The following is a 22,358-nucleotide window of genomic DNA, read 5'->3' as shown; positions in this document are numbered from 1 at the left end:
TCAACCAGGTTTAAGTAAAGTGGTATCAACCAAAAGAAAAGTTATTCTTTTCCCTTTGCAATTAATAAGCATGTTGTGGGCAGGTACTTAAGACACTAAATATCCTGTTCATCACACCTCCAATTTATTCATTTATTTATTTATGTCAGTACAGACTTGTAGATTTCTACTTTATTCAATAGATTAGAATATACTACTATTATCACTTATTTTTATGTTTAAATTTTCCCAGATGAGGCCAGTGGGAACCCCATCAAGCTGTCTTCTGAATCATCACTAATCCTAGGAGCCTAGCATAAGGACTAGAACTCAAGATGCTTAAAATTGTTGGATCAAGGATTGAACCGGGACCTCTGGGTTCATGGATCATTGTCCAACCACTGAGCCACACCGGTAGGACCTTTTTCCTGATCTTAATGGACAGTCTTAAAGTTTTTCACTATTGAGTATGATGTTTGCTGTGGGTTTGCATAATTGTTTTTATTATGTTGAGGTAGTTTCCTTCTATTCCTTGTTTGTTGAGTGTGTTGTGTTTTGTTTTTTTGAAAAGGGGTTGAATTTTATCAAATGCTGTCTACATTAATTGAAATGGTCATGGGTTTCTTTCCCCCTTCATTCTTTTTTTAAAAAAATATGTCTTGATTTCAGAGAGAGGAAGGGAGAGGGAGAGGGAGAGAGAGAGACATATCAATGATGAGAGAATCATTGATCTGCTGTCTCCTGCATGCCCCCTAGTGAGGATAGAGCCCAAAACCCCAGCATGTGGCCTGACTGGGATCAAACCCCAATCTCTTGGATCATAGGTCGATGCTCAACCACTGAGCCATGCCAGCTGGGCTTCCCCTTCATTGTTTTAATGAGGTATATTATATTGATCAATTTTATCTTTCAACTATCCTTGCATTCCAGGAATAAATCCTACTTGGTGACTAGTGATGAAAGAGCCATAAAATTCATATACATTTTTTTGTAATCCTCTGTAGATGCACATTCAGCTCTTTCTTTTTTTTCTACTAAAAAAGCTGTGATCAAAAGCTTCTTATATATTTTATGACATTTGTGTATTTCATCTAGGTTAATTTGTGTATTTCAGAATACATTTCTACAAAGAAATTGCCAGTTAGGAGAGAATGAATGCATATTTAAAATTTGATAGATACTATCATGTTATCTTCAAAGACAGTGTCAATGATACTCCCATCAACAATGTAGGAGGGAGCCTATAGTACTTACTCCTAAGTACTGAATACAGGCATGGGCAAAAGGAGGTTTACAGTTGTTTGTATGGCAAGACATGCAGGTTATGGTGGTTACAATAGGATTATTAACTCTGTGTTTCAAGTATTCGCAACTGTCAACCTACTTCTGCCCACCCCCGTATACAAATCTTTTACATTTTTGCCAGGTTGTAAATTTGAGATAATGTCTAGCTCACAGCATTTTTGTAAGGGTCACATGTGAAAAGACCTCACACCACCCGGCTTATTGTCAGCATTCCTTATCTTTTTACTTTACTACCCGATGTGGCAATAAAATATCTGTAAGCGCTCTAAAATGTCAGGGACTCTTAAAGAACAGAATTCACCGTCAGACTTCATTGAGGCTTTAAAGAAAGAAACCCCAAATGGCAGTATTTTCAACCTGTAACTTCTGAAGAGATGCCTCCGCTGTAATATTTGGGTGTTAAGTTTTGAGGCTGCAAGACGTTCCTTTTTTAAAAGTCTACCCCTTCCCTCCCTCTCCCCGAAAAGAAACGCGAGGTGTTCCCCAGCCTGCCCTTGCCTCTGGGTCCAAGCCGAACTCCCGGGCAGGGCACGGCGGCCTGTTGGTCCCCTTCAGGGTCGGACTCTCCGTGCGATCCGGGAGCCGCCCCGGAGCTTGCGTCCCACAGAAGCCCGCGACCGTTCCACGTGTCTAATTTTGTTTTTTGGGGGGAAGTTGGTTTTGGAGACTGCAGGCTTCTGTGACCCGCGGCACGAAATGTGGAGCAATGTGGGAGTCGGAAGCCCGGGCCCGCCCGTCATTCTCCTCAGGCGCCAGAGATGCGAGGAGCCACCCCCCGCACTGGATGTGGGGCGCTGTCGGACCCAATTGCCGTAGCGTTGGTTCCACGTTTGTAGCTTGGAGCTCGGCTAATTCAACCTAAACAGGTTCTTGGAATTTTCTCTTTTCCAAAGTCTACGACGTGAGAATTCAACTTGTAACCGGTGCGTGTGTGCACTCTCCTCCCACAGGGAGCAGGGGTCACGGAAGGGCCAGCGCGGGGGGAGTGGGAAAACCCACCAGGTCTGGCGGGACGCGCTACCCTGAGGGCCCGCCTCCCGGCAGTCGTAATTGTGATTGTCCCAACCACAATGGATCTTGATTGGTTGTGACACACATTGGCTTTTCTACAGCCCAAACCTAGAGCCTCTTAGTGATGAATCCCGCCTTAAAGGCGTTAGATATCAGTTTTACGTGTTGTAAGGCAAACGGTGATTGGTCACAGCGCTCACGGATTCGGTCGGTAGTAAACACAGCGAGACTCCTGGGACCGTGGATTGGTCAGTGTTCCGGGACTTAGTAAAGTCTTCCGGATTCCGCACGTCGATTGGCTGCTCTGCTGACCCGCCCCCGCCCCTCCCTTGCTGATTGGTTACAGCTCGTCCCTAGGAGAGGAGGGGGAGTAGGCGCTATCGCATTGCGTCACTTCCGTTTACTGTCGGCAGCCGCGGCGGTGTTCTCAGAGTGAGGCGGCGAACCGGCAGCAGGAGCTGGGGGACGAGAGGCGGGGCGGGCGGGGAGGGTGGGCGGAAGGGGGAGTAAATCCTATCTAGGAGACGCTAGCTTGGACGTTCCCGCCTCCTCCGACACCGCTGAGTCGGATCGGAGAAGGGTCATTGCCTTCTCCAGCGAGAAGGGGGGCGGAGCCCGGCTCAGGTGAGGGGACCCTGTCAGCGCGAGTGGTGGTAGCGCGCGCGGGCGCGCTCCTGTGGAGACCGTTGGACACCAGGGGCGCTGGGCTGGCGGCTTAAGCGGGGTCGCGACAAGGCGTCTGGGGAGCGCGCAGACGCGTACCGGTGGCCCCAGCCTAGCCTGCCTGTCTTTCAGACGGGGTATTGTTACCCTTTCTAGTGGAGGGGCCAGGAGGATGGGAGGCGGGTTCTTCTGCGCAGGCGTCCCCCTTGTCCCGACGCCAGGCAGTCTGTCTGCGGGGTTGGGCGGGAGCTTTTGCCCCCCTCGGCTCTGTGGGCCCAAGAGGCTGATTACCGAGCGGGGTGGATAGGTCTCCGGATCGACAGCCTAGAGGATCTGCCGCCCTCATCCTGGTCTCCTGAGCCACCAGGTTTATTTCACCACAGCGAGGCCAGGGCGGTCTGAAATCGGGAACCCGCGGCTGACCCTGGAGGGGCGGAGCCAGTGTTTTGGAATTGCCCAACTTGTTATCAGAGGACTAAAGTGTATGTGGGCACTTATTGAATGCCCACCGCTTCCAGGCTTCGTGTAAGAACAGCCGTCCACCTTCTCCCCTTGCAGATTTGCACATAAATACATCCGACAGTGAATTAAGGGGGAGTTGAAGGTCAGTCTTTTTCCTTCCAAAAAAGGTCATTTGTTATTCAGTCTGCATTGTCATAGTAGAAGGTACTGTAGAAACTAATTTCTGAAAAGAATACAAATTACAACGTGGAGGAAGGTTTTTAGGTAAAGGCAAAGTAAGGTCTTGATCACTAAGTAGTATACTCGAGTTCTGGTTAATTTGAATGAATAGAGAAGTAAGAAACCCTTCACATTCAAGAACTGAACAAAAGCTTTCCAGAGTAGGTTTACAGTTGTGAGTACGCGAAACAGTTTATTCTGTTATTAATTATTGTATTATTTTCCATATAAACAACTGTAAACCTACGTTTGCCCCAACCTGTTCTTTTCAGTTGTAGTAAATAGAAGATATTACGTACATTGAGATCTTTCTTTAGATTTAAAGAGAATGCTGTGCCTTCCTCATCATTGATGATTTATTTTTTTGATGGGCTTTTGTGCCTTAGGTAATTTTTGAAAGGTGGGCTGGGTGCTTCTGTTTTCTGGAGAACTTGCTTTTTGTATGCTGAAGTATTACGATTTCCGCCCTGAGGGTGGTTGGCCATAAGCTATAATTGTAGCTCTGGGGGGAAGAGATCGGATGGGGAGAGAAGGAAGGGAATTTTTAGAGAAAAGCCCCTAAATCAAGTGAAGACTTCCCATTACTGCTTTAACCCCCTCGGGAAATCCCAGCAAACTTGGGAAGACTGGCCTGGCTACTGCAGCCAGCTTGATCACCTGCCAGGTAAGACTAATTGGTTGGAGACTTGTTCTGGCCCTTGGATTTTGCTGAATAAATGAACTGGGACTTTTTAAAGAGTCCTGAAACTAACTTGTTTTCTGATCTGCCGTTTTTCTCCTAAAAGTTGTGTTAAAACACAGTGTAGTTAGTTGGAGATACTGGCAAGCTGCTTTCTGTTTCACTGAGGTGTCTAGCAAAATTCTGAAAGTGGTAAGATTTGGAAGAAAAGCATCTCATAATGGAGTGTTTTCCTAAATTAATGGGTCCGTGCTCTCCAAAAGAGGCTTTGTTGCAAGACTATCATGAGAAGTTGAAGTACTTTTAAAAAATCACTTGAATACAAAATGCATGTAAATGTTCTAGTGTTTAAAGTACTTAGCATGAATTGAGTTTTTCAGTGTGGATAAGACTTAATATCTTGTGTACAGTCAGACATGGCAAAGCTTGCTGTAGTGCTGACACAGAATGTTGAATCTGCCTCAATTTCTTGGAAGGGAAAAGAAAAACACAAGGTATTGATTCCATGTTAGCTTTCAACTTTTTTAAAAATGTAAATTTATTGTAAACAAATACTTTTCCCCCTCTGTCAGTTTTTAGCATATGATTTTTCTTTTACTGTACTTAACATTTCTCAAATATGGATGTTGTCTAGTAGAGACAGTTTTTGTTAGTGTAGCAGGTGGGATGGAATGTAACACTACACTGCAACTTTTGTCTAAGTATGCAGTGAACTTCTCATGCTAAAAGACCAGCTGTTTCTGAGTGAACTATTGCCCTTTACAGTTGTTTTCATCATTGTCATCACTGAACAGTGGCTTTTAATCTCAAGACCAATTTGGGGTTGGATGACTTTCACTTGATTAATTATACATATATTTGCTAAAAGCTTTGATTTATCTTTCTGACAGTTCAGATTAGGAATTGTGTTGGAGCACTAACTTTATTGTAATATACTATACGAGGCATAGATAACTTTCTTAGTATTCAAGATTATATTTTGTCTGGATAATTTTTCTTATCTTCTAATATGTTTGAGTGATATGTTTAAGATTCCAGTATTTTCTTGATTCTAAAACAGTTTTAGATTCCATTTTAAATCTTGAAGACAGGATGCCATCAATAAGCATTATGCTATAGTGTAATTGACAGCTTTTTTCTTTCCTAATGTTACATGAAATGTGTTGCATTTTATAATCAGTGGCATCTAAGATTTAATGACATTTGGTACGCTTAAAACACTTTTGTACCCAATTAATTTTTTTTTTTTTTAAATATGATCTTATTGATTTCAGAGAGAGGAAGGGAGAGGGAGAGATAGAAACATCAATGATGAGAGAGTCACTGATTGGCTGCCTCCTGCACGCCCCCCACTGGGGATCGAGCCAGCAACCTGGGCATGTGCCCTGACCTGGAATTAAACCATGATCTCCTGGATCCTGGGTCCTAGGTCGATGTTCAACCTCTGAGCCATGCTGTCCGGGTGGACATGATAATTTTTTCTTATATAAATGGAAATCAACATAGTGTTTTGTTTTGTTTACTAGCTTTAAGGATGTTTGAATGGAGTCTGCTTTTAGAAATTAGCCTTGGTAGTCTTTTACTTTGTGTACTTGATATGTTTGCAAATGCTTTATTTCCAACTTCCTAAGTTTAATATGATTAGGGTGAATTACTCCCCCTTTTCTTCTGAACATGATATTGTTAATTGGTGTAATTGATTTTTCACTACATTTTAATTAGCTGAATTATAAATTAAAACTCACTCAACGGTCTTCCTCTAAAAATGCAAGACCTTCAGTTGTTTAGTCCTTCTGTTTTAGCTGCAGCTGCAGAGAGGATTTGAGGAAGGATAGGGAGAAGAAAACCCACTGTTTGGGGGTTCAGTTGTGAGAGGAACCCACAGATGGTGCTAAAATCTAAATACATTTAGTAACATACATGGTAGTCTTTATTTTGAGTAGAATGTCAAAAGCAACTTAGCAGGTTAAAGCATCAGTCACTTGCTAAATGCTATTGACTTGATAAATGATTCAGAAGTGAAGGAATATACTGTTTTGAAAGTAAACTAATTATAAGAATGAATTAAATCTATTTTTTATTTTCTCTACTGTAAAGGCACTATCAGTAATAGTGTCTTTAAAGCTTTGAGATGGCTTTTTTCTTGATAAAGTGGTTTTGTTCAGTAAGAAATATGCTTCTTGATCTGTCAGAGTTAAAAGGCAATGCATGTTCTTTTTTAAATTGCTGAGAAGTTTGCGTGGGGCAGATAACTGAGGGGTGGCAGGCAACATTTTGTAAGTAATAGAGGGAAATACATTTAGACTTCTTAAACAGATGTTAAAATAGTTTCAGACTTGTAAGTAGCTAAAAGAAGCCATTTATGATTGGTTTTTATACCTTTATGAAGTTTGTATGATCTTTAGAGCTTTAACTGTCTACAGATGTTCTTTTATCTAGATAACCAGCTAGCTGGCTATTTATTTTAAATTTTAGGAAAATTTTTAAATTTTAGGAAAATTTAAAATGAATAGCCAAGAAAGGGAAATTTGTAAGCCAGTTACAGTGTAAGTGTCAAATTCTAAACAGGATAAAGCAGTGAAATTTGTCCTAAATTATTTTAAGTTTAAATGTAGTGTTTTCAGTCAGTCATGTATGTAACTGGCTGTCTTGGGCATTCCCATCTTTAAGACAGCACTCTCTGCTACTGGGCCACCACCCTGACAGACCACCTCCCTGAGAGGGTTGGGCAGACCAAGATTTTCTCTGTATGACAGGTGAGCCTGCTGTCAGGAATGTATTTTGTCACCTTCCTCTTCTCCCCAAAGCTCTGATCCCTGATAATCTTTCTGTGCCAGTCTCTTGGAAGGCAGTGTTGGGGAGGAGCCAGTGGCTAGAGGCAGTGGGAGGAGGCAAAGCTCATCCTTCGTTCTCCTCACATTCCACACGGGGGTCTGTTGGCCATGGTGAAGGGTTGGCAGTGTGGTTGGTGGAGGTGGCATGTGGCATTAGTAGCAAGGGAGGATTTGAGTAAGAGGAGAGGACAAGAAAAGTCCCTCCTGCCACCTCTTCCACAACCCTTGCTCTAATTTTCACTCCCTTAGCTGTTATTTGACACACTTTTCATTGTTACCACCACCCCAGTTCTTGACCTTGACCCTGCTTTTCATCTTCAACCCCTTACTCCCTCAGTCCTCCTAATCCTTATTCCTAGCCTTTGCTCACACTCGTAACTACATACTGTTCTCTCCTGAGTATTCTGTCATCATCCACCTGGCCTGTCTTACTGGGCCCATTACTGCAAAGTGAAGTTTCATAGTTGGACCTGGGTTCATAACTCTTCTCCTTCACTTACTGTACTAGTTGGGTGATGTTGGCCCTAGTCATGGGGATGACAGTCACTGCTTAACAATCATCCATAAGAGAGAATATATGTAAAGTACCTACAGAACCTGGCTCTTAGTAGGCATTCAACCTTTTCATCTTATCCAACTAACCCACGGCCACCCAACTTATTTTGTAGACTGTCCAATTGGGATTTGTCTGATGATTAGACTGGGGTTATGGGGTTTTTGTGGGGAAGACCACAAAAAGTGCCACTCTCATCATATCAACACGTGATACCTGTAACATGCATGCTCTGATCATGACTTATTACCATTGATGTTGCCCTTGATCACTTGGCTGAGATAATGTTTGTCAGATATCTCCACTATAAAGTTACTCTTTCCCCTCCCTTTCTGTACTGCACTCTAGAAGGAAGTCACTGTGCACAGCCCACACTTAAGGAATGGGGAATGGGGAGTAGGGAGTATGCTCCATCTCCTTGAGGGCAGAGTAGCTACATAAACTACTTGGAATTCTTCTGCACACAGGAGATTTGTCTCTTCTCTCCCATTTATTTATATAATCAACCATTTATATCAGGATAAACCTATGGATATTTATTTTATACTTTGGGTTATAATCTAATACTATTTTATCTATCTTTTTGCTCAAACTGTTCCAGCTTTCGCCTTGAGAGCACTTTCTCCTATGGGGCCCTAAATCCCTTTCACATATTCCCATTATCATGTTTGTTTGTTTTAAGCACTTCTTTACTTTCTGGAACTACAAGATTCTGCAGGCTTATCTTGTATATTTCCTGCCTCAGTCCTAGAATCAGCCATTTCTCCAAGGAACCCCGGTTTATTTTATTAGCGAGTGGTATTTGAAACAAACATCTCTGCACTGGGAATGCTCAAATTGGCACTGTTTTACAATTTTTGCTAATCTCCTTAATGTCTAGTTTAATGGAAGGACAGGTTAGTTGCAATGTAGAATCTGAAACTATATCAATGAACTTTTCACATTGTTACATTAAAATATATTAATTTATATCTTGCACTTTGATTGGTGTTTTTTTTATACCCATACCTTATTTTGTAACATAACATCATGGTTACAACATTTGTCATTTAGAAAATGTTGATTCACTGAAGTAGGCAGATCTTTCAAATGTTGACACATTTATTATACAATATATTTTTTAAATCACCTTTCATTAATATCACTAATGATCTCATTAGAAGGGTTTGAACATTGGGAAGCTATCAAGCTCAAGGTGACAAACACAGATTTTCCAAAATTCTAATTTTTACCTGAAAGCTCAGATTTTATCATAGGCAAGAAATACTGTAAATTGTTTTCCTTGAAATGATAAGCTCATTTTCTTCATTTCCAAGAAAATGTCTGGCATATACTTAAGTCTGAATAGTTTGTCATTCATTCTTCCAAGTAAAAATGGTGTTCCTTGAAAAAAGCAGTGACTGCTGTTTGTGACTCAAAAATTGCACAAGTATTTTTTCCTTGAGACTACATCATCATCATATTTCAGTGTACAGCACAATTATTTCAAGTGTACTTCCCATTTCATCTCATGTAATATCAAAAAAGACGTATGTATTCAAGAATCAAGACTAAATAACAATAATGAAGACAAAGGGAGATTAGATCTCTTGTAGAGTCAGCATTCTTGTCCTAGTGGCTATATCCAGATTGTTCCTACTGCTCAGTTCAAGCTCGGGTGTCCAGCCTTCCCATCAATTCTGTGAACAAATCAATGACCTTTCAGCATGTTGTTGTTACTATATTTTTTAATCCTTACCCAAGGATATTTTTTCCATTGCTTTTCAGAGAGAGTGGAAAGGAGGGAGAGACATCGATGTGACTCATCTGTTGGTTGTCTCCCCACAAACCCCAACTGGGGCCAGGGATCGAACCTGGGACCTTTCAGTCCTCAGGCCAGCACTCTAACCACTGAGCAAAACTGGCCAGGGCACAGCACGTTACTTTTTGGTTAAGTTAGAACCAGTTTTTATTGCTGCAAACAAGAACCCTGACTGATACTGTCCTTAAACTTTAAAATGCTTTTTACAAAAGTTATCTGAAAAGTGATGACAGTCTTTAGAATTATATGCTAATCTTTCTGGTGACTTGCTGTAATTATTAACATCAGTTATGAGTATTCACTATCTAATACCTTCCTTCCTACCCTTACCTATTTTCCAGGATGAATACATAGCTTCCCCCACCTCAAACCTCTCCCCACCTTTACCTCTGTCTAGAATATACTTTATATCTCATTTTATCCTAATCCAAAACAATACCTAGCTCTGTTGTCAGTGCCACCATGAAACTGGAAATAACCTTTGATGCCTTTGAGCCACCATGTACACTTTATCACTTATGTGGCACTTAATGGTTATTTGTGTATGTCTCATTTCTACTAAGCATCGGTGACAGGACTGTGCCATATAAATCTCTGTTCCACAGGACTTAACTTCGAACAGAGTAAGCACTTTAAAACATTGGATGAATGAATTTGTATACCAAATTCACAGCATCTTCTAGGGCTGTTGAGATCTCGAGGGCTCCAAGTTGCTGGACCTCTTCTCCCCTAGTGAGTCAGCTGTCTCTTTTTGCAGCTGTCAACCTGCAGTCCGCTCTTTCTCATATTCTAGAATTGCTGTTGCTCATCTTCAGTCAGTTAGGAAACTGGAAAAACTTTAATTTTGTTTGTTTAAAGCAAAAGAGTGTGTGAAGGCTTGAGGGACTTTCATATGAGAAAATCTTTCATATGTAGGTTTTGATCTTTATTTTGGATATTCTGAGAATTTTTCTTTCTGGGTTTTGGAGAGCGTTGGGGCTCTTAGAGAAATGACTATTGGGTAATATGGTGTTATATTTCATCACCATACAGTTGAAGTTTACCCAACAAATAATTTACTGAGGCACTTTTTTTAGTTAAAAAAATTTACCGAGGCACTTTTTTTTAGTTAAAAAAAAGCATTTTGAGTTTTCACTAGGAATATAATAGGGCACTAATACCTTTTCTTATTTAAACTGAGTTATGCCATTCTGGGTCAGCTAATCCACAGGAATGTTGAAAACAAGGTGGCAAATCAGGGAGAGTTGGAGGGTAGGGCAAGACAGTAAGGGTTTCTGGCAATTAGCTTGACTTCCCCAGTGGTGCTCACCTTTACTCACTGATGGATTCCTTTATTAGTAGACTTAATCTGTCCAGTTTCTGAGCCAGCCCTGACAAAGTAGAACCAGAGAGATTATGAAATTACGCTGACAGATCTGGTATCTGGGGTTAACCTTGGGCATCTGTGTGCCTACCTAGTCACAGCCTTTCCCAACTTCCACTTAGTGAAATCAGAACAATGGATGCATGTTCCAGGACTCTAGGACGTGGATCCATGTCAAAAATCCTAGTCAGTTTGACTGGGACCTTGCCTGGTTTTGTTGTTTACATTTATTTTTATCTATATCATCTTTACAAGTGGAGGAAAAGTTCTGTTATTTTTCAGCTGGGGTTTTATTTAGATTAGGATATTGAATGTCACGAGTTTCTTAGAATGTTAAGTTGCTTCCCTACAGGTGCCAACTTAGTAGGTCCTGCCTGGCATAGAGGCAGCAAATCACTTGCTGTGTTGGTAGATGGTGTTTGAGTATAGATGTATTTTTCTTTATAAACTAAGTATATTATTGAAAAGCATGTGGGTAGATCAATATATAAATCAAATAGTTTAAAATGTACTATTAACTGGCTTGTTCTCCTGGAACACAAATAACCTTTTTTTTCTTTTTAGTCTAGATAAAGCATTATTAGGAAAGTAAATCTGTGGAGAAAACAGTCAACTCTTGATTATCCATGTTAATGTAATGAGCAGTGGTATAAGTGTATTTTCTTAGTTATATTTAGTTTAGAAATAACTAAAACTCTGTTTCTGCAGGTAACAAATATTGTAGTGTATACTTGCTTTGGGTCAGATACAGTTACAAATTGATAGATTACTTGCCTGTATCTCCTCCAGCTACATAGACTCATAGAGTCACATTTTGAAATCTTTAAAGAGACCTGAAGCTTTTTTCGTTGGTTTGAAGGCTTCAGACAGGCAGCTTTTGGTAAAACACTTATCTTTTCAGTATGAGCTCTTTAATATCTTTTAGCCTGGACTTCTGAGTTTGCTAGAGTTGCTTGAGAGTTTTCAATAACTATGATCTTGATTTATAATTACCTTCCATCAGAGTAGAGTAACAAATTTTATACCTCCCCAACTAACTGAATTTTTTAAATACCTCTTCTAGATCCATGGTTTGAAGATAGCCATGTTACTTAGGTTTTTCTGAGATTGTGATTCAACCCTCACAGTGTGACAAAGATCCAGCATAAACCAGGTTAAGGTAAAAGGGGAATTTATTGGCTCGTGAAATAGGAAGTCATAGAATGATGCTAACTGCAGTCATGGCTGGGTCCAAGGGTGCTGATGTCATCAGGACATTGTCTCTGGTACTGCTTTGGCAATCATCAGTGCTAGACTTCTATCTCCCTCATAGATTGTGATCTGGGAAAAGAGAATATCTCTTCTTGATAGTACCAGCAGAAGTCTTGAGGGCAGACTCTAATTGGCATGGTGTGGGTCATATACCCATTTCTTAAACAATATCTGTAAACAAGACCTTCCTGGATCATCTGTCCACCCATGGAACTGAGAAGCTTGGGGCAGTCTGATCTGTAAGTACCACATGGACTAAGAATGGGTGAAAAAGGATTTTCCCCAAAGGCATAATAGACAAAAAAAATGAATTCCTTGGAGGTAGCATTTAAATGTTGATTTGTGGAAAGATGTTAACAAGTTTCACATTGTTGCAGTTATTTGTTGCTGTGTAACAAAACCACTTTGAAACTTAATAACTTAAAACAACAAGAATCATTATTCTCTAACAGTCCTACAGGTTAACTGAATTTAGCTAGATGATTCTAATCTCTTGGGGTCTGTCATGTGCTTATAGTCAGATTGTGACTGGTGCGGAAGTCATCTTGAAGGCATACTCATATCTGGTGTTGACTGTCAGCTAGACGTTAGCTGTACTTTCTCATGGCATGATGGTTGGGTTCCAAGAGGGAGCCAAAAGGCCAGTTGAAGACCTGTGTTACCTTTTATAACCTAGCTCACAAGTCACATAGTATAACTTTTGGCATAGTCACAGACTTGTCTGCTTCGAGGGGAGTGAACATAGATCCCTTCTCTTGATGAGAGGAGTGTCAGTATCATTGTAAGACAGCATGCAGGATGGGAGATCTTAATGTGGCCAGCCATCTTGGAAATACAGTTTGCTATACACATTGCCTTATTTCACATGACTAGTTTTTATAAAGAACATGAAATATAAATTAGGCCATTGCAGTTCTTGGGTTGTTCTTATCACTTTGTTGCCCAAAGTATCTTAGTATTACTAAAAAACTCTCAGGCATTTTTTTCTTTCCTAATAGCATTCTGATTTTCTATTTGTGAATTATCTCCACCTACCCCCCTTATATATAATCTTGTTAGGTGGATAAATCATCAGCAACCAGCCTTCCACTACGTAAGTAAAAAACAAAGATAAACCCTTCATCTTTGCTTTTCCAGCACAATCAGAAGTGGGGGTGTAGGAGCTCTACCTAGAACTTTGAGTCTTGAGCATGTGATGTCCATACTGAAGGAACTGGTGGAGGCAATTTATTGCAGAGGCAGTAGCTGAAGGAGATCTTCCTACTGTACCATTGTGATTATGGATTTTGCTTCCTAACCCTTCAAAATTCCTTTGACCGCTGTCTGGTTTTTTACCCTCCCAAGGCTTTGCTCTCTCAGATATCTTTTGCTCAAGTAAGCCAGAGTTGGGTTCTGTTGGTTCTAAGTACAAAGTCTTAACTGACATACCATTATAACTACAGCTAGCTGTATTTTAATGCCCAAAATAATTAGATTTCTTTAGTTATGCCAGAAAGCTCAATTGAGAAAGTATGTTGTGGTATATTATTTTGTTAATGACTTGTAAACAGTATTTACTAATGTTTACTACAATGGGGCCTCTTAATGCTAAGTGGCATCTTAAAGTGAAAGAACTGAATTGAGATTTCTCATTGACTTAATAATTTTGGGACAGCAATGGGGCATTGGGAGTAAGGCATATTAAGTATATATACAAAAATGTCCTTTCCTAACAGACAGTAGCATCTGTTTGTCTATATAGTTACACATCACTTTATTCCTTAGTATCACCAAGTGTGAGTAGCAGATACTGTCAGGGCTCTCACCAGATCCCCTTGATCCTTTTTACCGGTTCTGTGCACCCGCCATGCAGCTTCTGTATGCTTTTGCTTCTAATGACTTGCATCTGTGACTTTTTTGAGGCCTAGGTCTTTGGGTGACTGGTATCACTTTGTGCGTGGGCCCAGAAATCTGGAAGTGCCTGGCAGTTTTCGTTTCCCTGGAGAGGCTCTTAGCTGTTGACTGACTAATGCAGGGCTACAAAGACCAGTTCCTTTGCCTTGTGGTGGCTTAAACTCATTTATACTCCAGAGCTCCCCTGCTAGACCAGGCTAAGACTGGGTTTTTGTCCCAAATCACACCCTTGCTTAGCTGCTGCTGTTTTCCTCATGCTCCCCACTCCCAGTTTCTCCTGGGAGCACTTCCTTGATAAATCAGTTGCACTGAATCCTTCTCTGTGGTCTGCTTCTGGGGAACCTTACCTAAGATGGTATGAATCTAAGCCTTCTTCATATTCATGGTCTTTGGAATCACTTTTGGGTATCATAGTAATGCCCTTCTATTTCCAATTCATTCTTGATGTGGCATTTTCGGATGGCAAAACATACGTTTAAAAATGCTAGTGCATCCCCTGCATTTCTCATTTGGTTTAATGCATGGCTGTACTTTTACCTTAATTGAGTTAGGCATGTGTTACTGGATATTAAATAGCTTCTCTTAAAAGTCTGTTAGTGCACTCACAGCAACAGATTGCCCTTCTCTGCATAACTCGTCCTTATTGATCCATGGCATGTGATATAGTAACTATTTCAATATTGGATCATTGGAAGCTTCCTCTCCTAAAATGGTTTAAATAACATATGAATTATCTTTTCCATAGCATTTAATAGGTAGTTCCTATAAAACTATTTGGTACTGATACCTTTTCAGGGATGGAGAGTAATTCTTCTTTGGCAACTTTTTCTAATTGTGTGTGTGTGGGGGGGGAGGGGTTATGGTCTGTTCTGGCTCTCTTCTTTTTAGATTTTAAAAACAGATTATACCAAAAGTATATGTAGTTTGCTAAGTACAGATCACTTAAAGAATCAAATAGTTCTACAAGATTTGTTAAGAAAAACACCAGGCCCTAGTCTCTCTGCTTTCCATTTTCTCTTCCCCAAGGCTACCACTTTCAACTCTTAGAGCTAATTCTTTTGATATTTGTGTATATATACTAAATGATATGCTTGGAGCTACTTAATTTCTTAGTTAAACATTATCTATTGACTTCCCCTTGGTTATAGATAAGACTTTTTTTAATGAACTTGTTAACTTCTCCTAACAATTCTACTAGTTTTGGTCTGTGCATTTCAGTGTACTCTCCCCACCTCCATCGTCCCAGTATAGTTAGAATTTTCACTTGATTCGCAGTTCTCAAAGTACAGTCCAAGGACCCCCAGGGGCCCCAGGCACTTTTTCAAGGGATTTATGAAGTCAAAACTGTTTTCATAATAATACAAATACTTACTTGCTTTTTTTCACTCTCATTCTTCCATGAGCGTACAGTGGAGTTTTCCAGAGGCCTTATGATATGTGATATTGCAAAAACCTGAATGCACTAGCAAATACGAGAATCCAGCTCTATTCTGTTAATGCAAAAATGTAAAACTGACACCCTTCTCATTATTTTGAGGGGAAAATATTTTTTTTTAATAAAAGTTGTTTACATTAACATGTAATTATTATTATTTTAAAATAAATTAACAAGTACATATTCTTACCATAGCCCATGGAAGAGGAATCAGGAGTTAGGATTTAGTAAGTGCTGGTTGAAGATGTCTGCAGTGCCACACGTGTGCATTGGTGGATTTTTGTTGTTTGTTTTTAATCCTCACCCCAGGATATTTTTTCCATTGCTTTTCAGAGAGAGGGGAAGGAGGAGAGACACATTGGTTGGTTGCCTCCCACAGACTAGGGCTGGGGACCGAGCCTGCAACCGAGGTACGTGCCCTTGGCCGGAATCGAATCTGGGACCCTTCAGTCTGCGGACCAATGCTCTAACCACAGAGCCAAACTGGCCAGGGCTGCACACATGTATTGTAACACCAGTGTTCTGGTCTTCTGTTTTGGTTCTTTCTTTCGCTTCTAGATAATCACCTCTTACCCAGTATAACTCTGCATTTCCAAAGTCATCTGTATGTTACATGCACGTTGAGGGCCTCTAATTTTCAGTGGGATGTTGTAGTGGACATTTGTCATTTGTAGCTGCCCAAAATATTTTGAACACCCCCTCATTTACATTTGGATGGCCTGCAAATTGTGAGCCCACTTTCCCAAGGTAGAATCATAGTTACAGTGCAGATATAAGAACTAAGTTTCCCTTGGTCGTATATACTTGAGTGGGGTTTGGATGCACATGTGAGAAATATGGAACAATACTGAACATTTAGAATTACTCTCCAATATGGTAGCCATTTAAATTAATTAAAATTAAATAAAATTAAAGTTCAGTTCCTCAGCTAACACTAGCCACATTTCAGTGCTCATAGCCACATATGACTAGTGTATAGCATAGCAACAATGCTGATGATTTTCCATCATAAAAAGTTCTATTGGACAGTGCCGGTCTAGAAGGTGCAATGGCAACTGTGCAGCTAATCCAGAGCAAGATCCATGCAAAGCTGCAGGTGGTAGAGGTGGCAGTAGCAGTAATGAATTTTCTGGAATGGTTCCACAGTGTGGTTGGGTGCTCTGGGGCATTTGAGTATAGCTCTTCCATCCTCCTGAAGATTTTGTAAGCTTCCCAACATCCTGTAATCATAAATCTCTTTCTCCTTAAATCAGTGGAGTGGACTCTGCTGTATTCAGTTAAGGACTCTGACGTATACTGAGGTGCTTTCCAACATTCTTAGTATTGGAAAGAAGGACAGTTGAATAATCCAATTAGCCAGCTTTATGGCTAAGATTTGCTTTAACCTGGGGGATTTGATTCCCATTGCTAAACCAAATGATCATAAATTGACTGATTAAATGATATTGAGATGAAAGAGTATTGCCATTAAGGAGAAATTAGTTTGGAGAATCTGTAAATGAATAATTGCACACTGTTACTAACTTAGAGAACAGGTGTTTCTCTAGGTTTTGATCATCTCTAATGTCACCATGTTAGTTTCACAACTTCCAGAGCCCCTTAGAAGAAAAGGAGGCCTTGCCTTGCCTTGCCTTGCCTTGCCTTGCCTTGCCTTGCTCGGGTGGCTCAGCTGGTTGGAGAGTCATCCCATACACCATACGGTTGCAGGTTCGATCCCCATTTGGGGTGTGTACGGGAGGCAGCCTTGCAGGAGACAGTCGATCGATGTTTCTCTCTCACATCGATACTTCTCTCTTAAAAAATCAATGAAAACGTTGGGTGAGGATTAAAAAGAGAGAGAAAGGGAAGCCTTAGCCGTTGTACTGCCCTGAAGATGGCCTGACAACAAGGCGTAGCAAGACATTCCAGTCATCCCTGAAGTGTTCTGAGAAGAGTTTGAGTTGCATGTGTTGAGAAGAACTTAAGTTGATCTCCAGGGCTATGTTAGGGCATCTTATACAGGGCTGACAATCTTGAGGTGAATGGGAAGCTAAATGATTCTACGGCCTATTTATCTTCCAGTATTATTTCAACACCCACCTTTTGTTGCGGTCATGCTTAGCTACCTCAGGAGTCTCTTCTCAAAGGTTTCTAGGCTCTGGGAATTTCCTCAAAATAGTGCTTCTGGGACCACAATATCCTTGCATGCCTTTTCTATAAATAGAAGGGATTGAACATTGAGAGGTGGCATTCTAGTGAATGACCTTTTTGTGGAAAAGAGGGTAGTTTCTTCTTATACTCAAGATGACTGACATTTCAAAAAATAAGGAGGCTATTTTCCCCTCAGATAATCATATTTCTGCTGCTTTTTGAAGAATAAAGGCATTGAGCAGAATGTCATTATCCTTTTAAAGTAGCATGCTGGGTTGAAATGCCATTTATTTGGAAAGTTAGTTTTTTATGCCCCCCTCATCTGGATCTTGTTCATCTGTTTTTCCCTTTCCTCATTATTTTTTTTATTGTGGTTAATTTATTGAGCTATATTGAGGTATAATGTACATACCATAAAATTACTTGTTTTAAGTGTACAAATATTTTTAGAAAATTATGAGTTGTGTGATCATCACCACAATCTAATTTTAGATCATTTCCACCATTCCCCTCAAAATTCCCTCTTCCCATCTGCACACCTTCCATGATCCCATCCTGAGTCCCAGATAGCTCTTTCTATAGATTTACCTTTTCTGTGCACAGGCTCAGCGTTTCCATTGTATTCTTTTTTTATTAAATAGATTTCCATTCAGTCCTCCTGTCTTAGTATCACCTCCATTCCATGTCCCCTGGCACCTCAGCAACCAGTTTCTGAGCCTTTGGGTGGAGCTTATATAAAGTTAGTGTTTTATCCACTGCAAGTGAATTTAGCTTTCTGGGTATGCTAAGTCACTTAGCAGTCATTCATGTACCTGTTCACTAGCTTCCAAAATGCTATTGATATTTATTTCCTATTCTTTTTTTTCCTTGTGGGTTTATACCTTTAAAAAAGCAACAAAACCAAAAAACCTCATATTTTTAACAGGATTTTTGGGATGAGTGTGTGTGGAGCGGGGGAGGGTAAACGTGTGCAGTCTGCTGCCATCTAGAACTGGAAGTCTTCCCCACTAATATTGATTTACCCTTTTCACTTATTTAAGTTACTAAAAGACTCTGAAATTTATTCATTGTCCTTAGGGAATGCAGAAGTTGAATTAACTTCTGTGGGGTAGATATTCTATCATTCACACGTTGGTCTTTTTTTTTTTCCTTTGTTAATCCTCACCTGAGGATACTTTTTTCCATTGATTTTTTTAGAGAGAGTGAAAGCAAAGGAAGGAGGGAGGGAGAGAGGAGAGAGAAACATCGATGTGAGAGAAAAACATTGATTGGTTGCCTCCCACATGTGCCCTGACTGAGGCCAGAGATTGAACCTGCAACTCAGGTATGTGCACTTGACCAGGAATCCAGCCTGTGACTCTTCGGTGTGAGGGCTGGCACTCTAACCACTGAGCAACACTGGTCAGGGCCACACGTTGGTCTTTTCTAACATGGACTCTGAGTGTTGAAAGTGGGTCATATGAAGAGTGAAGGGAGCCTGTAAACAATCAGCAACTGATCCCAGTTATGTGCATGCTTCCAGGGCTGTAGCTGAATCAGCATTTGTTCCTTGTTTGTCAGGTTTTTAGTCTGTGCCCCTTATCAAAAATATCACAAGCTTTTATAGATCCAAGTTTGGCCAACCACGCCTCTCTTTTCATCACTACCTCTGTGCTCTGGCTTTATTTTAAGCTTTTCTAATTCTTAACACTTTCTTTGTTTTCCCATAGGATCATGGATTTTCCTGGACACTTTGAACAGATCTTTCAGCAACTGAACTACCAAAGACTTCATGGCCAGCTCTGTGATTGTGTCATTGTAGTAGGGAATAGACATTTTAAAGCCCACCGCTCTGTACTGGCAGCCTGCAGCACGCATTTCCGAGCACTGTTCTCAGTGGCGGAGGGAGATCAGACCATGAACATGATCCAGCTGGATAGTGAGGTAGTGACAGCGGAGGCCTTTGCCGCACTGATTGACATGATGTATACCTCCACCCTCATGCTGGGGGAGAGCAATGTTATGGATGTCTTATTGGCAGCCTCTCACTTGCATTTGAACTCTGTTGTTAAGGCATGTAAACATTACTTAACGACAAGGACGCTGCCCATGTCTCCCCCCAGTGAGCGTGTTCAGGAACAGAGCGCCCGCATGCAGCGCTTCTTTATGTTGCAGCAGCTGGGACTAAGCATTGTGAGCTCAGCCCTCAATTCCAGTCAGAGTGGCGAGGAGCAGCCGGCCTCCATGAGCTCATCGATGCGCAGTAACCTGGACCAGCGGACGCCTTTCCCCATGAGACGTCTTCATAAGCGCAAGCAGTCTGCAGAGGAAAGGGCCAGACAGCGCCTCCGACCTGCCATGGATGATTCTGCTATTTCCAATGTTACACCAGAGAGTGGACCTTCAGGGGTTCATTCTCGAGAGGAATTCTTCTCACCAGATTCTCTGAAAATTGTGGATAACCCTAAAGCCGATGGAATGACCGACAACCAGGAAGATGGTGCCATCATGTTCGACCAGTCTTTTGGTGCTCAAGAAGATGCCCAGGTGCCTAGCCAGTCTGACAACAGTGCCAGCAACATGCCACAGTTGTCCATGGCCTCACGCGCAACTCAGGTGGAGACGAGTTTTGAGCAGGAAGCTGCAACTGAGAAAAGTGGTTTTCAGTGTGAAAATCCTGAGGTTGGCCTTGGTGAGAAGGAACACATGAGAGTGGTGGTTAAATCTGAGCCTTTGAGCTCTCCTGAGCCTCAGGATGAAGTGAGTGATGTGACCTCACAAGCAGAAGGCAGTGAATCTGTGGAAGTGGAAGGAGTTGTGGTCAGTGCTGAGAAGATAGACCTCAGCCCTGAAAGCAGTGATCGGAGTTTTTCAGATCCCCAGTCCAGCACTGACAGGGTAGGTGACATCCATATTTTGGAAGTCACAAATAACTTAGATCATAAGTCCACTTTTAGCATTTCAAATTTTCTAAACAAGAGCAGAGGAAGTAACTTTAGTGCAACTCAGAACAATGATGATAATATCCCAAACACCACTAGTGACTGCAGGCTGGAGTGTGAGGCCCCTTATTTGTTGAGTCCAGAGGCTGGGCCTGCGGGCGGGCCCTCCTCAGCCACTGGCTCTCATGTGGAAAACCCATTCAGTGAGCCTGCAGACTCCCACTTTGCTAGGCCTATGCAGGAAGCCATGGGCCTGCCATGTGTGCAGAGTTCAGGCTATCAAGGAGAACAGTTTGGAATGGATTTTCCCAGATCTGGTTTGGGCCTCCACTCTTCCTTCTCCAGGGTAATGATGGGCTCCTCAAGAGGAAAGGCCAGTAACTTTCCATACTACCGCCGTATAGCTCCCAAAATGCCAATTGTAACTTCTGTCAGGAGCTCACAGATCCCAGAAAACTCTGCCAGTTCCCAGCTAATGATGAATGGGGCCACATCCTCATTTGAAAATGGGCATCCTTCCCAGCCTGGCCCTCCACAGTTGACCAGGGCGTCTGCTGATGTCCTGTCAAAGTGCAAGAAGGCCTTATCAGAGCACAATGTCTTGGTTGTAGAGGGAGCTCGCAAGTATGCCTGCAAAATCTGCTGCAAGACTTTTCTGACCTTGACAGATTGTAAGAAGCACATCCGTGTCCACACAGGTGAAAAACCCTATGCCTGCCTGAAGTGCGGCAAGAGGTTCAGTCAGTCCAGCCACCTGTATAAACATTCTAAGACTACCTGCCTGCGCTGGCAGAGCAGCAGCCTTCCCAGCACTTTGCTCTAACCCTGACCTCTTGAGAGAGTGTCAATGCCAGTTGTAGGGCAGAAACTAAAATCTCTTGATTGAGGGTTAATGCCCTTGGGTTTGAGGCTTCAGGCTGCCCAGTGGCTCTTGCAAATTTCTATGACTCAGTGGAGAACTAATATGTGTAGCACTAGTGCTGCTGCATTTCTGAGTGAAATGCAGCTTTCAGAGAGGGACGCAGTCCCCGAACCAAGTTCTTCCTTAGGGTTGAGTAATGCAGCCAGAAAGCAGTTTATAATTGATGTTGTTAAAAGTGGCACATGTAAAAATTAAAAATTGAAGTGCAAAAAAATTTTTTTAGCAATTTTTGTAAAACTCTGTGAAGCATTTAATTAAATTTCCTATACCTTCTGACGGGAATATTATATACCTGTACAGTGGTGCAAAACTCACTTATGTGTAACCAGTGGCAACTTTGTGCCCATCTAAAAGCCCTTGAGGATGACATGCCTGTCGGCCACAATGCTTTAGAGCTTACTTACTATGAGCTAGTCCTAGGCCTCAGAAAGTACTGTATTTTTTATTTTTGTCTGACTTGCAGTCACAGACACTGCACTTTGATGGTGCTGACACTGGGTCCAGAGCAAGCATTCTCTGGGCTGTTAGGTGTATATACTTTTGAAAACATCACTGTTGGATAGATGTTTTAACAAATTTTCCTGGTTTTAAAAACAAGATTGTAAATGGAGTATGTACTTGTAGGGAGTGACAAGTAAGGTACTGTTTCTGTGTGTGCTGTTTTAGCAGTATTTTAACCAATTTGTATACATATGTTACAGTTCCATGTTTGGAAGTCAGAAAAAAGCTAGTGTTTGTCTTTGTTCTGATGATGTGGAGTCCTGTTCTGTGGGATCTTTCATAGCGCATTTACCCTTTGCTCCATCTAGACTTCAGGGCCAGTCCAGCCTGACACATCCCACCCAATGACACGCCATGCCTGTTCTCTGCTTCGCTATTTCACGCCCTATATGGCTTCATCCCCAGGCCTAGATTGCTGTTTTCAGTTAGAAACTAA

The 22,358-nt window shown here is 41.4% G+C and overlaps 1 protein-coding gene across 4 annotated transcripts; it reads left to right on the top strand.

The window, feature by feature from the left end:
* Positions 1 to 178: 178 nt before the first annotated feature.
* Positions 179 to 21,718, top strand: ZBTB5 (zinc finger and BTB domain containing 5). Of its 4 annotated transcripts, none has more exons than XM_016222996.2 (2): positions 179 to 393; positions 19,288 to 21,718. In XM_016222996.2, the coding sequence occupies exons 1-2, from the start codon at positions 362 to 364 to the stop codon at positions 21,320 to 21,322; spliced, it is 2,067 nt and encodes a 688-aa protein (XP_016078482.2). In that variant the 5' UTR covers positions 179 to 361; the 3' UTR covers positions 21,323 to 21,718. The 4 variants fall into 4 exon arrangements, with proteins under 4 accessions (XP_016078482.2, XP_016078483.1, XP_016078484.1 ...); XM_016222997.2 differs by lacking the exon at positions 179 to 393 and adding an exon at positions 2,844 to 2,919; XM_016222998.2 differs by lacking the exon at positions 179 to 393 and adding an exon at positions 3,228 to 3,562.
* Positions 21,719 to 22,358: the final 640 nt, after the last annotated feature.

This window comes from Miniopterus natalensis, chromosome 12 (assembly GCF_054644295.1).
Source record: "Miniopterus natalensis isolate mMinNat1 chromosome 12, mMinNat1.hap1, whole genome shotgun sequence".
Taxonomy (NCBI): Eukaryota; Metazoa; Chordata; class Mammalia; order Chiroptera; family Miniopteridae; genus Miniopterus; species Miniopterus natalensis.
Note: the sequence above shows the minus strand (reverse complement) of the source record. Positions and strands in the feature narration are given on the sequence as shown.